This window comes from Larimichthys crocea, chromosome XXIII (assembly GCF_000972845.2).
Source record: "Larimichthys crocea isolate SSNF chromosome XXIII, L_crocea_2.0, whole genome shotgun sequence".
In the NCBI taxonomy this organism is placed as follows: Eukaryota; Metazoa; Chordata; class Actinopteri; family Sciaenidae; genus Larimichthys; species Larimichthys crocea.
The window spans coordinates 14,109,784-14,127,708 of NC_040033.1; the positions used below are offsets into that span (position 1 = coordinate 14,109,784).

General features: G+C 39.8%; 1 protein-coding gene across 2 annotated transcripts in view; it reads right to left on the reverse strand.

The window, feature by feature from the left end:
• Nucleotides 1–17,925, reverse strand: part of ctnnd2a (catenin (cadherin-associated protein), delta 2a) — a 249,046-nt gene that overhangs the window by 33,518 nt on the left and 197,603 nt on the right. For both annotated transcript variants that reach the window (XM_027274434.1, XM_027274435.1), the window contains exons 16-18: nt 9,540–9,657; nt 6,906–7,088; nt 3,924–4,097 (exon numbers count right to left, since the gene is read on the reverse strand). In XM_027274434.1, coding sequence (XP_027130235.1) covers nt 3,924–4,097; nt 6,906–7,088; nt 9,540–9,657 — 475 coding nt within the window. The remainder of the gene's footprint in view (nt 1–3,923; nt 4,098–6,905; nt 7,089–9,539; nt 9,658–17,925) is intronic.

Sequence of the window (17,925 nt, forward strand, 5' to 3'; positions counted from 1 at the left end):
GGGTTATTTGTCAAGGCAAATGTGGATTCAAACCTCTAATAGTCTCTCTCTTTTCACATACGTCTTCTTTCTCTTTATCTTTTGCCCTTCCCTCTCTCTCCTCCATCACTGTTCTCTCTCTTGACATAATAAACAGGTTGACAGGGAGCAATTTACGCCAGCGTGTCTTTACTTTTTAATATTTCAGGTGTTCTGGGGGAGATGGAGTTTGCTTTCAGACATGCATGCAGTCACTTCTGATGCATGCCCATGAAAAATTTACAAACTACTTATCCACAGTATCATGAATACTGCAGGTATGCATCGAATGAATTTCTAAAAGCAAAGGGGAGAGTAAGGAAAGGGGAATTAAAGCAGGTCTCTGCTTCTTTAAAAAATTAAATGTGTTTTGTGTAACCTAACACGCACTGAAAATCTTTTTTTTTTGAGCTCACCTAATTGGTTTAACGTCTCACCTGGCTTCAGGTATCACAGTCTGGTGTGAATGCAAAGAATGTCATTACTGGAAACGAGTCCAGTGTTCCCTCAGGTATTAATACATGTTAATAAAAGATGTCTCCCATCCTGTCTCCTCTTTACAGTGGGATGGTGTGGGCCCCTTTCCAGACACGGCAGAGCCCCCAAAGGGTTCAAATGCTGTGGCACCCAACAATCGTCAAGCCCTACCTCACGCTGCTGTCTGAATGCTCCAATCCCGATACCCTGGAGGAGGCAGCCGGGGCTCTGCAGAACCTGGCTGCAGGCAGCTGGAAGGTAATTGATAGGTTTAAAACTTTCCTTTTTTTGCCTTCTTATTTCTTCACTTGAAGCATCTTTGTCACACATAAATATGGTAGGATCCAAGAGGAGGAACAAAGTAATGATGTGGTTTATCGTATATTATGTATATATATGATTGTAATTTGGTGATGTGGAATTGAAGCTCAGCTGCTCTGCAGTCAAAACTTTGACCTCGAGAAATGATTTTGATTGCACAACTTTTGTCTATTCAAAGTCTTGTCATTTTCGGATTTTTTTCAAAACACTAGTTTGTGACCAACAGTCCCAGAAACAGAAGGTCATTCTACAACAATGCCAGCAAGTCCTATGAAATATAAAATGCATAGGTATGAAGGAAGAAAGTTAAGAATTGCCTATTAAATAAAGTAATGTGCCAGTAATTCAGTCTAAGGGTGAACAATGCAAGCTTACCAACCATATCATACATGGAGCATGGTGAGTAGGATATTAAGATTTGTATTGAACCTCGTACTCTTAGAGACATAAAAACAGCAGCTTTTTGCAGCAAAAGACTTATTTTTTGAAAAATATGACAGATTCTTACCAACGGATGGTAAATAGTAAGAGGGTGGCTTGTTGAGTAATCCAGGAAAATTTTATGAAATGATAACAGTATCAACAAGGACACTAAGGTAGGTTGCTTGTGCTCCAACAAACTTTTTTTCTAAGCCCAATCATCTGAAAGTTTAAGTTTGGCTCTTTATTAAAGAACTTTATTCAAATTCAAAGGCTGATTTGTTGTAGAACACGACGTGCAGAAAAAAAACAAACCACTCAAGGACACAATCACTTGTTAATAATGTTCTATTTGCTTGCCCACACATCCTGCTGACTTTTAATATTTTGAGCACAATCCCATTTTACAACGATTTTTGTGTTCTGTAGTATATGATATTTTTCAGTAGCATGCAATAACTGTAATAATGTAAAAGCTCCCGGCCTGAACACCTTAGGGAGTAGGGCCAACTGACTGATGGAAACAGCTAGATGGTAATAATGTATGAGTCATGCAGTCATATTGGAGTATGTAGGTGAGTGACACTTTAGTCTGGAGGTTGGAGTATATGTGGGTGAAAGCAGAAAGTGTATGGGCATAACCTTGGGATGACCTTGGGATAAAACAGCATCAGACGAGTGTTGGTTGTAAGTCTTGGAATGTGATGGAATCTTTATGTGGTCAAAAACTCTCAGTTAAGTGTTACATTACTCTTGCTGTATGTGTAACTCAAGAGGGTTACAGGGAGTACATTGGTTGAAAGGGATGTCTCTGTGGCCTGTAAATGTATGTGTGTGTGTGTGTGTGTGTGTGTGTCTTGATTTGGTTTGTGGTATTTCCATTGATGTAGAAGGCAGAGAAACAGTGCAAGGGGGGAGATGGAGAGGAGGCTGTAAGGCAAGGAAGGAAATATTGGGGGCAGGTGGTTTCAGGAAATCACATTTTCTATTTGGATCCCTCGTTTTAACCAAGAGCTCAGTGAACAGAGCATAGACCATGCCAGAAGAAACTGTTAGAGGCACTAGCATCAAGAGAGGGAGCTTGCTTAGAGGAGACACAACAAAGCGTGCGCGCACACACACACACACACACACACACACACACACACACACACTAGGGATCCAAAATAGAAAATGTGATTTCCTGAAGACCACCTGCCCCCAATATTTCCTTCCTTGCCTTTTTACAGCCTCCTCTTCCATCTCCCCCTTGCACTGTTTCTCTGTCCATTCTACATCAATGGAAATACTCACAAAACCAAAATCAGACACACACACACACACACACACACACATACATTTACAGGACCACAGAGACATCCCTTTCAACCAATGTACTTCCCTGTAACTCCCTCTTGATTTACACATACAGCAAGAGTAATGTAACATTTTAACTGAGAGTTTTTGACCACATAAAGATTTCCATCAACATTCCAAGACTTACAACCAACACTCTGTCTGATGCTGTTTTATCATCCCAAGGTCATCCCAAGGTTATGCCCATACACTTTCTGCCTTTCACCCACATATACTCCAACCTCCAGACTAAAGTGTCACCTCACCTACATACTCCAATATGACTGCATGACTCATACATTATTACCATCTAGCTGTTTCCATCAGTCAGTTGGCCCTACTCCCTAAGGTGTTCAGGCCTGGAGCTTTTACATTATTACAGTTATTGCATTGCTACTGAAAAATATCATATACTACAGAACACATAAAATCGTTGTAAAATGGGATTGTGCTCAAAATATTTAAAAGTCAGCAGGATGGTGTGGCAAGCAAATAGAACATTATTAACAAGTGATTGTGTCCTTGAGTGGTTTGTTTTTTTTCTGCACTGTCGTGTTACTACAACTAAATCAGCCTTTGAATTTGAATAAAGTTCTTTAATAAAGAGCCAAACTTAAACTTTCAGATGATTGGGCTTAGAAAAAAGTTTGTTGGAGCACAAGCAACCTACCTTAGTGTCCTTGTTGATACTGTTATCATTTCAATAGATATTTGCCTGGATTACTCAACAAGGCCACCCTCTTACCTATTTACCATCCGTCGGTAAGAATCTGTCATTATTTTTTCAAAAAATAAGTCTTTTGATGCAAAAAGCTGCTGTTTTTATGTTTCTAATATGTACGAGGTTCAATACAAATCTTAATATCCTTACTCACCATTGCTCCATGTATGATATGGTTGGTAAGCTTGCATTGTTCACCCTTAGACTGAATTACTGGCACATTACTTTATTTAATAGGCAATTCTTAACTTTCTTCCTTCATACCTATGTAGTTTTATATTTTCATAGGACTTGCTTGGCATTTGTTGTAGAATGACCTTCTGGGTTTCTGGGACTGTTGGTCACAAACTAGTGTTTTGAAAAAATCCGAAAATGACAAGATCATTTGAATAGACAGAAAAGTTGTGCAATCAAAATCATTTCTCGAGGTCAAAGTTTTGACTGCAAGAGCAGCGTGAGCTTCAATTCCACATCACCAACATTACAATCATATATATACATAATATACGATAAACCACATCATTACTTTGTTCCTCCTTCTTGGCTCCTACCATATTTATGTGTGACAAAGATGCTTCAAGTGAAGAAATAAGAAGGCAAAAAAAGGAAACGTTTTAAACCTATCAATTACCTTCCAGCTGCCTGCAGCCAGGTTCTGCAGAGCCCCGGCTGCTCCCTCCAGGGTATCGGGATTGGAGCATTCAGACAGCAGCGTGAGGTAGGGCTTGACGATTGTTGGGTGCCACAGCATTTGAACCCCTTTGGGGGGCTCTGCCGTGTCTGGAAAGGGGCCCACACCATCCCACTGTGAAAGAGGAGACAGGATGGGAGACATCTTTTTATTAACATGTATTAATACCTGAGGGAACACTGGACTCGTTTCCAGTAATGACATTCTTTGCATTCACACCAGACTGTGATACCTGAAGCCAGGTGAGACGTTAAACCAATTAGGTGAGCTCAAAAAAAAAGATTTTCAGTGCGTGTTACACAAAACACATTACATTTTTTTTAAGAAGCAGAGACCTGCTTTAATTCTCTTTCCCTACTCTTCCCCTTTGCTTTTAGAAATTCATTTGATGCCATACCTGCAGTATTCATGATATCTGTGGATAAGTATGTTGTAAATTTTCATGGGCATGCATCAGAATGACTGCATGCATGTCTGAAAGCAAACTCCATCTCCCCCAGAACACCCTGAAATATTAAAAAGTGAAAGACACGCTGCGTAAATTGCTCCCTGTCAACCTGTTATTATGTCAAAGAGAGAACAGTGATGGAGGAGAGAGATGGGAAAGGGCAAAAGATAAAGAGAAAAGAGACGTATGTGAAAAGAGAGAGACTATTAGAGGTTTGAATCCTACATTTGCCTTGACAAATAAACCTTAAGCACCACAGCTGTCTTTCCATTTACCTCCAACCGCCTCCTTTCCTCCACTACAATGGAGTCCCCTGATGTTTGAACCTCTTTGTTGAGTGACATGCCCATACCTCTTTTACATAGACATGAACCCACAACTATCTCTGTGTCTCTCTCTCCTGTTTTATTTCTATTTTTTCCTTCTTTTTTCTCTCTGCTTGTCCCCCTTTTCCCTCCTGTTGATTCTTTTCTCTCTTTCCTTCTTTCCTACTTGCCTCCCCCTCTCCTTATTTTCTTATTCTATTTCCATCCTTCTCTCTCTCAAGTTCTCAGCTTTTCCCTCTCCCTATCGACCTTCTCGGTTTCACTCTGCTGCTTCCCCTCCTCCCCTTGTCTCAAGGTAAACTAGGCTAGTGTGCGCCTTGAGAGAGGTGCTGTCGGGTGTGTCTGTGTGCATGTTTTTATCTATACATAGATTCTCTGATCATAAAATCAGAGGCTTCTTATATTTTGAACTATAGGGAGGCACTACAACAAGAGGCATCAACTCTTTCACAGTAGAGAGCTTTCTGTTGCCTAGAGACATCCTGCATACTAAATATTGATGTATAATGTTAATTCATGTATCTTAAATTCTCTAAAGATTATACTACTACTATAAAGTATGCATTTGCCTTAGCGTGAGAAACAGTTCCATATGCAGCCTTTAAATCTTACTGTCTTTTTAACAAATATATATATTTTTTAAAACCGGCAACTGCGTGATGAAGAATTGTAGGAGCACAAAAGCTGCCTAATTTGCTGCAGCTTAAACTCTGCAATGTCTGCTATCGGGAAATTGATCAAGTTGTTAAGTGGTAGTTTTTCTGTTTGACAATTCCAGTAAAGTAAAAAATGCATTCGTACTCAAGTTGTGTTCACCTGGATACCAACATTGCCATCAACCGCAGCTGAGAACTTTGGATGTTATGTATTCTGTAGTTTTATGGCAACAACAAATCAGATAGATAGAGATAGCTGAATATTCCTCAGAGCAAAAAACCTGTGCTAGTGTGTGTGTTCTAGTAGTCCATTAGGAGTGTTTAGGTCCAGTTCAGGCCCCTGTGCTGCTCCTTGGCCTTGCTGTCTGAACCTCTAATAAATGATTAAGGAGACTACATTACAGTCTAACTGCCTGTGTCTCTCACCCTGACTCAGTCTCTCTCGTCTCTTCCTCTCTCCCTTTTGCCTGTTTTCCCCCACTACATTAATACCCCATTTCTCCGTCTGTGCAAATGCTCCATGTCCTTGTTTCAAATGTTTCAAGTAGTTGCACAATGTCCATTGGGAAGAGTGAAAGAGACAACCAATGTGTTGCCTTAGCCAGGAGAGCCAATGGCCAATAATTAAAGCAATAAAGCAAAAATTAAGATCTGGATCTCGGTTTTAGTATAGATGCAAGTACAGTCTATGTTTCTGTCTTGGTGTTGGGCCCATGGACAATTCTAACATACACACACTCACAACCTAGTCTGAGAGTTCTCGAGGTTGGTGAGGTGTGCTTTTGACTTCATGAAAACATGGAGCCTTGTCCATCGAGAGAAGTCCAACTGTACCTTACCAGCATGAAAAAGCATAAAAGAGTATACAGCAGGGAAGATGAAGCTTTTAACAAGAAAGTTTGGGTTAAAAAGTTTCAAATATATAAAATGTGATAAAAAAAAAAACAGCAAAAGACTGGCTTTTGAGCCAATACATTATAAATAAATCTGACGCTTTTCAACCCAGCTTGCAGAATACTCTGTGATCTGTGATTTTCATCCCTGTTTTCCATTATTTACTACACATGTCCCTGTTGAAGGCACGGCTGCCTGAGCCACTCACTCTCACTGCGTGTTCCCGCTTCATCTTGAAATCTGTCTACTTTTTGCACCCATGTGTACACAGACATGCAAGAAGTAAATACACACCTTTATTCAAATTCAAATTAAAGGTGTCTATTTACTTCTGTGTATATAAACAGATGAGGGACAAATGGGAAGTAACTACCTGAATTAATAAGAAGACATAATGTTTTTTTATACTGGGAACAAGGGATTACCTCATATTTTGCTGAAAACAATGGGAATCATATACTATTGCCTTTGCAGTCAGCTGATCTCAACCCATTTGAACACCTATGGGATATTATAGATCGTGTTAGACAGCCCTTTCCACCACTATATTTTTCCTCCACTGTGTCCATCCATCATCACCTGTTATCTCTGGCCTTACCTGATCAGCCCCCTTCTTTTTCTTCTTCTTCTTCCCCCAGCAGCCAGAGCTCTCGCCGTCACGGCCGTTGGCATCACAAAGCAGGCCGTCCAGCTCCTCCAACCCCCCCTGCTGGCCGTGGGATGTCTCGGCAGCCAAGCGGTACGAGAGGTTCCTCAAGATGCAAACACAGTTCTCTACCGTCTGGAGATAAAGAGAGTTTGGGACAGATGAAGTAGTTTGAGAAAGAGCGGGTGGGGAGACGGAAGAGGGAAAGAGACGTATAAATAAATAAAGTTTGGAAAGTTGAGGTGGGAGATTTATGTTTGATGCCATCTAATGAAACATATCACTTGAAAACAGAACACAAACTCAAAGTCAAAGCTTACTAATAAAAACCACCCACTCTCACACTTTTTACTCTATCGCCCTTCCACCCCCACCCACGAGCCAGACAGACGGAGAGAGTGAGAGACAGAGAGAGAAACAAAGGAAAGATGATAATCTCATAGGTGATATGCTTTTGTATTGTTAGCTCTGACATTGAAATTAGATTAGAAGAAACTCAGGTAAATGAGGAAAAATGACAAGTCCGATATATTGTATCACACCCCATTAAACACAAAGTTTAGAGGCAAACCCACCAGCCAAGGTCTGCGTGAGTGTGGGCAAACTCATCCTTCCAATGTATGCTGTTGTAGTGTGTGTGTACTTCCTTGTGCATGTGTGTGTTTCGTATCACTTAGAAAAGGGGAGTCATCAGAGTGGAAATTAATAAAGACAAATCATCAATCCTCTCTCTGTCTGACCGTTGGTTTACACAAAAAAACAACCAAGGAGTGTAATTGAACAGCCTCAAGAGATGCAACAAACAAAACAATGTCTCACTCCAGCGAGCTGCAGTCATGTCTGAAAATGCTATTCACATGCTATTATAGAATGAAGAAGGCGAAGTTACATTTTATTTACAATTTACTTTGACATTTCATATTTTCGATCTGTTATTTCACATTTAGTCAGTGGTCTGTTTTTTCCGGCTGCGTGGTTTAGGGAATAAAAAGACTCTTGACTCTGGTTTTAAAATGATTACGTGGTGCTTATAGACTCCACAGGGCGGGCAGAGGTCAGTTACAGAACAGCAGCCCTACAACAACTCCACTCTTAAAACTGTAATAGGATCTACAAAACAAACTAATAAAAGACCACAGCCATTTCTGTTGTTGAAAGGTTTTGTCTGTATGTGCACTGTGCTCTTAGAATCCGCTGGTCCCTAGCACTCCTTTGAGAAAGCTACACTACACACATTAATGTACTGGCAATAAAATTCTCTCTCTGGTGGCAACCACATTTAATGTAAGCTGTTAAATATCAACATCATATAATCTATTAAATATCAGCCGTATACTGGTTGTGTATGCAGAATTACACCTTTTTAAAAAAAAATACTGTATCATTTAAGTTAATTGACTCTGTGTCAGTACACACTGTGAAACCTATTTAAATATCTAAAACTTCCTCACAGACTGTGTTTAATGGGACAAACAGCTATAAAACATAATTGTCACATTGCATGTAGTGAATATTCCTCTGATATCATGCATTTCTGTCTGAATTTGTGAACATGAAAGTCTTAGAGGAGAGACTGTCTCGATGAGCAAAACGCAGGAATTTTTACGAGAGCACTAATGGAGATTATAACTGATTATACAAGCATATGGGTACTTGAACTGGTCAGTTATAATATTAGTAGAAAAGCTGGTTGTGTGTCTTCATAACTCCTGCTTTCTTGTTTTAGAAGACTGATATTTTAAACAAAATCTGCATTATTGGTAAAGTGGAGCTGCTAGATATGAAATATATATTTTTTATCGATTGACTAAATGGACCAATGAGCAGACAGATTGTGGAGGCGGTGCGCAATGCAGGTGTGCAACATAAAAGAAGGCAGAAGGAGCACAAAATGAAAATGAACGCTGTTTCAACAGTGACCGCTTGCTGGTTCACCTGCCATTCAGCCCCTGTTACTGTGGCGACAGCGGTACTCCTCTGGTGACTGTAGTCAGGCGGTGAAGAGGGGCGAGCGGTTAAACAGTGATTAAGGATGGCCATTTAGAGAGGCTGGGAGACAAGGAGACCTTGAGAAGTCAGCCATCCATAACACTGTTTATATAGTATTGACTGGCCCCCACATACTGTGCCATGAACACACAACATGAACATTTCCTCATGCAGAAAAACACAAAATGAACATAAACCCACTCAACTTTGATTACTGGCAGAGATAAATTGGCAGCAAGAAGTACTGCAACACATTTAAGAGCTTTAATTAAAGCTGTTTATGGACTGCACTCCCCTTGAAAACTGAAAATATTCTTCACTGTAGCTGTGGAAGGCACTTCATTCATTGTTTTCTTTTTAATTTCTCAACTCCTGAGCAACGGGAAGAATTCATCAATTTGTTTGTGTCTACTGGAGTTTAAATGAAACACTTTCCTCTCTTGCAGTCCAACTTCACAATTTAGTTTGATTTACTGCATGATAATCTTGCCTAGTGTAATTTTAATGCGAAGCACAATGGACCGAGATAAATGAATTTATGCAGGCACAGCCAAGCGCATTCCACACAAACTAAGATATTCAGTCACACACACACACCTTGCTGTCGATCTCGCTGCTGCCCAGAGAGGTCTGGATGACGTAGAGCAGAGCATCTGTCAGGCCGTCACACTCCCTCATCCTTCGTCTCGCCTCCTCACCTGCGGAGCTTACATTCCTGCAACACACAAAGGACAGTAGTCAGAGTACGTCTCTGTTTTTGCCAACTGGAAAGAGGAAAACAAATGGAGAAATGAAGACAGTTGTTGAAGAGATAAGAGAGATATAAGAAAGGAAGACAGATTAACGCAAAAATAAAGCTGGTAACGAGAGGAAACATAGACATAGACAGAAGGAGAGTGAGAGACAGATACTAGGGAAGCTGGCAGCTCTCCCTAAACTAAACAAGTGAAAAGGGAACATTAAAATTCTGGATACATCCCAATCTATGCCCCGAAGGCTGGCTTCAATCTAAAGCATTTGACTTGAGTCCAAAAAAAGAGAGAGAGAGAGAGAGAGAGAGAGAGAGAGAGGGAAAAAAAGCTGCTTTAGTCAGACAGTCGGTGCCTGAACTTCACAGCCGACACTCACACCAACGCTGCTTTGATAATTTGACAATATTGTTCCGATTATTCTTAGCAGCTTTATCAATACGATGCACAGAAATAATGAATACAAGTTGAATTGAACTGGAGATACAGGTTGGTGGTGTTGGGTTGGATATGTTTGGGTTTCAACATGGAACTGTCTGTAACACAGAGACACTCAGTACCAGACACTGACTCATTTGCCTGTGTCAACAAAATAAATATTAAACTGGGGTGTGTAACTAGACTGAATCCATTACAAAGCCGTCTCATAACTAAAACTTTCACTCTAGTATATATGTAAAATAAATGTTAATATTAAACACAATTTCAGGCCCGTGTAAAGCATACACTTTACAGTAATGCAAATCAGTGTTACTACTAATGAAATACGACCCAAGAAATTCACAGAAGGTAAACAGAGTTTAAACTGATTAAACACTTGGAAAGGAGCCATGCCAGAAAGAAGAGTAGAAATCATTTTAACATACAGCATATATTTTACACGACAAAATGACACATCGCGTTAGTTCATTTTCCAAAGACAGCTCCATAAATTGCCTCCTGCTCATAAATAGCTGTCGCACAAATACAAAAAAAAGAAAGAGATGTTTTTAAGTGGGAATAATGTGCCGTATGATGCTGTGGACAGCTTTTTAGAAAAAGAACTGTTATAAGTCATAACAAGCACAGTGTAATATGTGTTTGTGTGTTGTGTTAAAACCCAAGAGACACGTGTACACACAGTCTTAAAATCTCATTGTCACAACCAATCAATTCTATTTCACAACATAGTCCCAATCAGTAAAATCAATGGTTGTCAATACAGTTCATAGTGATAATGGAGGGAGAGAGTAAAGTACTGTTCTATGACACGATGTCACATTGTCACTATTAGTGTAATGATAGTTGTAGAGTGGGGGATACTTTGCTCAGAGGAGGCACAGGTACCCTTGGATAAGTGGATAATTATGTAGATGTTTACTACAGTAGTACAGTAACCTCTGGTGGCTGTATTAGAATGCTGATTATGAGTTTAATTGCATTAGTAATAATTCCTGTGCTGCTTTTTACTGAGATTGGATCAGTTTATGATAGAAGGACCCAGTCTGACTTTGTGTCTACATGTTAGCTAATTAAGCATTTTACCAATTGGTTTTTATTAATAATTTACACAGGGGCTGATGATATATGACTTGGACATTGACTATTATCAAACCACAAAGGTGTTTTATGTGGTCGAGTCATGAAACAGAGATATGGGTACAGACAAAGCAGAGAGCAAGAAATTAAACCAATTAACAAACCGGCTCTAGAAGTTTGGTAACACGAGTTTAAACATCTTTCTTTAAAAGGTGAAATAAAATTTAAAAAAGCTGTAATAGAGGTGTGAATGAGGAGACAATGCTATGGTACGAATGAACAAGTCCATTCATCACACTGGCATAATAAAGAGATCACAGCTATTTCAACAGTCTATGAGATGAGGTCAATCATTTATTGCACTGATGAGAAAAAGAGAAGAGAGAGAGAGAGAAGACACAAGAACTCAATTAAAACTTCACGTTCACGGCTCTCCGCCTCCAAGAGAAGGTCATGTCATTTTCACCGCTTTGAATGCTAATGGGCAAACAAGCACACGATGGAAAACCCGCTTAGCAGAGACACAATTCTCTGTCGAGTCAATATAAAACAACGGTAAAAACACTTCACCTTGACTAATGTTTAAGCATCAAAGACAGGAAGTAGGTGGGTGAGAGGGGGTGGATTATTTATTGCTTTAATGCTCAGCCTTGAGTAAACTGACTTCTACTGAGATTTCCATCAAGTTCTTTATCTGATGCCTTATCATGGGTGGAGGCGAAGGCACGTGGCTGTGCAACATAAATGTTTAACTCTGAGAACTGAAGAAAGCAATACAGGGACGTTTGCCTGCACAGACGCACACTGTCAAAACAGAATGAGTGCCTGAAAATGCCATTCCTTCAGTTATATAAAGAGTTGACAAGAACTTTGAATGAGAAAAAACTTGAAGCTGACACTTAGCAAGCTTTCTCTATTTCAAATCTTTTTAGTCACACAAACAGAACCTTAACTAAAGCTTATATTGCTTCTTTGAGAGTCACTGTAGGGTGGCTGAGGCCTTCCAAATTCATTTTTATAATGTTATAACAGACTAGTTCTCTAAGATTGGGCACAACAGCTGAAGAATTGATGTTAATCCTTTCAGACCAGGTGTTGTTGAAGCACAATCTTGCAACTGCATGCCTCAATTTTTTTTTTTTTGCCGAAATTGTATTCAAAACATGCTAGAAACAAAAGTTTTATGCAGGCTGAATATTATAAAAACGCAATTACGTGTAGGATGGGTTTGTTTTGTTGACTGATTTCATCCATGGCCTTGCTAAAGAACAATAAGCGAGACGAGATCACAATGTTTGACACTGTGTTTGAAAGTGTGAAACAGAGAGCATTTCTATGTGCTTTTGTGCTCAAAGACAGAAAGAATAGCAGATGTCCATGTGCTCTCAATACATTCCTGGTCCCCGTCTTTCTACACAGTGATTTATCGATGAGCCAATAAAGTCATTTAAAGGAATTCAAATCATTGCACGGGAATTTCTGTGCAATCCGTTAAATACCTAGAAATGAAAATGATCCTGATGTTGTGCTATGTCATGTCCATAAATACTCTGGCTGCCTGTTACACACTGTTTAATAGCTCGTGTCCATCTGGACTCACCACCCTGGAAAAAGCCTGTGCACAGCTGCCCCATGGACTGGAGATGAACATTGCGATATGTGTGTGTTTTTGCGTACATACAAGACATAATGTGAATGTGTGATTGTGATTGCATCTGCGCGTGTGCTTGCTGCCCGTGCACATGTGCTTGTTAGTCTAGCGGTTCTGTAATGAAGCATGAAATATCGTGCCTTTCTGCAACACGCCTCTCCTTCTGTGCTAGTTACCGACTAACAGCGAAGCCAGGATTTCTTATACAGAAAATAACTTCTTTTTTTTTTTTCCCTGGGTGTAATGTGTTCTCAGACATTCTCACAGCTTGATGTGTGGCATCGCGGAATATTCAGATAACGCTCATTTGTTTGTTTGAGTCAGCTCTCCCAATCTGACATAAGGGATTCATGAATCTTGGTAACATAATCAGTGCATATAGTTATCACATAAAGAGAGAGGGGGAACAGGTCAGATGGCATATTTCATAATAAGTGTGAAAGGTGACATTTGGAAGCAGTGTGTGTGTGTATGTGCATGAACTTTAAAAACACTTTGCTGAAAGAGGTCATGTGACACTACTTCTCTTTGTGTGCGTCTGTAAATGGCTTTAAATTTAACTGGTAATCTCTACTATTTTAGTCCATTACAGCCTTACACTTCATCCTATCTGACGTCACTCCTCATTAATTCAGTCTAAGTCATTAGCCTGCATCGTTAAATAATAACCTACTGAGCAAAAAGACACAGAACTTGATTAAGCATCCCATTCGCAATTTAACATTGTTACTTTAGCTGCACTTAAGTAACAGAAAAATGCCACTAGTGCCTGTGTTAAAAAGCAATTTCCATCTGAATGTTTTAGGAAAATACATTGCATACGAGTCCAAGTAATGATGAAGTTTAACAGCAATAATGTTTAGTCATTTCTGTGTTCCTGAAACGTGATAAACAACATTTGGGAGGACACATGGAGAGATGTGTGGCAGTTGTAGCATGAGTCCTCTTTCAGGGAAACAAATTAAAAACAAATTAAAACATTTATTGGATTGCTGCTGGGCCAGCGTCATTAAAAGTACAGAAAGACGCAAAGATGTTTTTTTTTTTTTTTTGGAACAAATGAAGATAATAAAAAGGGAAAGAACAAACCGACACAAAACATCCTGTAAGTTCACACCTTTCAGATCCGCAGCAGCTGTTATGTGTTATGTAAGAACTTTTAAAAAACATTTTAGACTGCTGAGCATTTAGGTCAGGTACAGTAAAAGATTCAAGTATTATTCTAACTCTTTCATTGAGTGGAGCTTTGGGGTTAAGACGATGAACTGCATCGTCCCCGATTCAACTCAGGCTGGGGATCTGCCACCTTTCTTCCCCTCTTGTTTTCTACCTTCTTCTCACTGTTGCTGTCAAATAAATTCGTATTTATTCATTCACAGTTATACACTGGAGCTGCCCAGAATAAATACAACTTTCTTATTGTGGCTGCTGTTCTACTGAACTCATATTCAGGTTATGTGCCTCTGCTTTTATTGACTGATTCGGTCCATTATATCAAAAACAATCCCTCCGGTTTGTGCATGAGCAGCAGTCCCTTCTCATAGAAAATACAGCTAACCTGCTCTTTATGCATTTCCTGAATTGTTTGTAATCTCAAGTGTCTACTATTGCAATCACAAATACCAAAAGGGGTATCACTGTAAACATTTGTGCGACGGTAATGCAAAAAAAGTACACAAAGTACCAAAGTATATATAATTACAGTAAAAAACATCCTTAAGGGTGACAACACATTTATATTTTCTGAAAAATAGCATCCACACATAAGAAGAGAAGAGAAAAAGTTCACTAACAAGGTCCCTGGTATCTGCTGGAGCTGCATTGGAAGTCATTAAAGCATAGCAAAGTTGAACTTGTTTACACCAATTACACTGTTTAAAAGATACTAGACAGGCTATACATTTTTCATTTGTCATTGATTTCCCTTCCAGGATGCAACAGTGTACCTCAGGAAATGAGTTGAGAATCTCTGAGCAAATCACACGTTGGTCAGTTTCTACGGTTTTAGTTGTTTGAAGAGTCATGCAACATGTGCACGAAAGATGTGAACATGAGTGACTCTCGGACAGATGGCTCTCTAATGCCGCTCAAGGAACAAATGACTTTGTCTCAAACAGCTGGTGTGTGGTAGTGTCTGAACGTGTGTGTGTGTGTGTGTGTATGTGTGTGTGTGTGTGTGTGTGTATGTGCGGGGGCAAATGGCAGCAGAGGGTCATCACCAGATGGCACACACATGCATACAAACCAATTAACATCATTGAAATAAATATAGAAACAAACTCATTCGTGACTACACACGCCTTATTCTTGATTCATCTAATAACTCATCTTACTGCTGTCCGCCAATACACACACACATGCACACACAAACAGTATGTAGGCAGCAGGTTTCTGGCTTGGCTGTAAACCAACAACCTGCAGGGAAGTAAACAGCCCCTGAATGGAGGATATGAAAACACCTCCACAGGAGACCTTGTGTCTGGCCTGATAACGCTGCATGTGTGTGTGTGTAGGCACATGTGTGAGTAGGGTGGGGCTTTTAATGGCCACCACCTGATTAGAAAACATATGGGTCCATCAGCATCATTAGCTGTTTAGCTCACATTTAATATGCGCCCACATGAGCACACAAACATACATTAAAGAATACACACACCCACACACATTCACACACTATTACCTAAAATTGAAACCACCTGATGCTCTGACACTAGCTCATTCCTATTATCATATGCAACTCCCCCATGCCGGCTGTGATTTTTGAGATTGGTTCACTCACACGCACACACACACACACACACGCACACGCACACACACACGCGCGCGCACGCACACAAAAAAGGCATGTACACACTCAATAGCAGCAAAGGGATAATGAGAGAGAGGTGAGAGGTCTGAAATTGAGCTGGGGCCTGAACATTGTGGCCTTGTGTCACTTTAACCCCCCAGAACAGATAGAGAGATAGAAAACAACCCTGGAGAGTGGCACAAACACCTTCATTACTCTCTGTGTCTCAGCAGCACCCTTCTTTGAGACCTTGTTAGTCTCTCCTTCTCGTTGTTCAACCACTTCTCCATTCTCTCTGTTCTAATTGTTCCAACTTTTGGCTTTCTTCTTCTCTGCTCTCCTGTCCTCCTTCTCCTTTACCAGCTCTTGCAATTCGATCTGTAACTTCACATTGTGGAGCAGTGCACTGACAGCATCATTTGTCTTCCCCTGCATCTTCAGAGGTAACCACACACACACATCACCGCACACAAACACATCACCACACACACACACACACACACACACACACACTTAAGTCCTATATACACCTTACTGAGTGAGGAAATAATAAACTTGACATAAAAGTCGAAGGTCTGCAGACGTTAACACCGAAACTGATTTCTTTGTCCTAAAAGTTTAAGGCAATATGTCCTAATTTGGGAGAATTTGAGAAACACCACACCTGTTCTTGTTCCCGTTTTCAAATGGTGCATGACATCAAACACTTTACTTTTAAATAATCACCTTCCCTTAAAAGACAAAATAGATATTTTCCATGTACCGACACTGGAATACATATAAAATGGGAGCTATTGGAGATGTCTGCACCACTTGAATGTAGTGAAGGTGAATTTAGTTTGTGATATCCAAACAACTAAAAAGTAACATTCGAAAAACTCAACACAAACTCTCTATTCATCAATAGGTTCCAAGACAGATTATATAAAAATCTGTTTTCTTTTGCATCCTTGCAAGCACCCAGATTTATAAACCTTCTTACTTATCTAATAATGGTTGTCTCTACACAAAGATGTCTTGATTTCTGTGGTAATATACCATCCTCCTGATCCCTAAAAAGGGTAACGTGTTGTCTTCCCTATCGACACACTGGTGGACAAAATATAATCAGCCCAAATGCAATAATGCAAAACAGGCTATAAAAATACCATTGTTAAATTAACACTGCTCCGACTCTGACTCATCCCAGAAAAAAAAAATAAAAAAAATGACATTATAAGTTCCCCCAATGTAATGTTTATTGCAAATGCAAAGCTATTAGTGGAGTGAATTTGATTTGTACAGGTGTTTGTGATATTAAGTTATTGTGTATAATCATCTTGTCCTGTACCAGAGGCCCCCGTGGCAGCTCCTGTGCTGTTCTATATTAGAATGCTGACAACCAAAGCCAGAGAGGTTCATGACAGGAAAATACACTGGACTTTATCTTCCAAACACGTATTTATGCTTTGCTGTCTCTAACTGTATCCAAGCAATACAAAAGCAAGCTGTAATGCAAATTTAGATCAAATTCACAAATCTGAGGTGGAGCACAACATGAGTGCAGTAAACGTGAACAGAAATTCATAGTGATGGTGCTGTTACCAGATCTGTGTTGGAGCTGTATCTTCCACTTACTGGCAGGAGATGTACATTTGACGTCTCAGCCAGCAGTCCGAAGTCCAGCAAGTCAATATTAACAATCATTCATTTTGGATGTGTTGGAAGCCCATGATTATGCAGTTAGTATTCATATTTAAAGTGAGCACAAATGGAAAAATAACTAGAGCAAGTGAAGCCTCTGCTTTGGTATGTTGATTGCATACACACATGCACATGCACACAGTGTACTACCTTACACACCAAAACTCTGTGAATACATACAAAAACCTGTTTGTAACATCTTCAAAATGGCTTTGAAATGCTTTTGGGAGACATTCAATAGCTGGAGATAACCATTCGAAACAGCTTGACAGGAGCTCTGCAAAGTGAGTGGGGTGAGGTTTAATCCAGAGGCTGCTGGTGGTTGATTGAGTATACAGCTCACAGAGAGACAGCCAAGTGGACACAGAGTTTTTTTTTTTTTTCTCAGTCCTCTGAGGAGTTGGCGTGAGAGTGTGTGTAAATAGATGAACAAATGTTGTTTATGGGATTAAGGACCAGAGCTAATTTTCTGCGGTAACAACATATAAGTCAAATAAACCTAATTAATCACAACTTGCTATGTACAAAGGTTAAATTGTAGCTTCTTCTATAATTTTCAAGATCTGACCAAAGTCAAACTACGTTACAAATTGT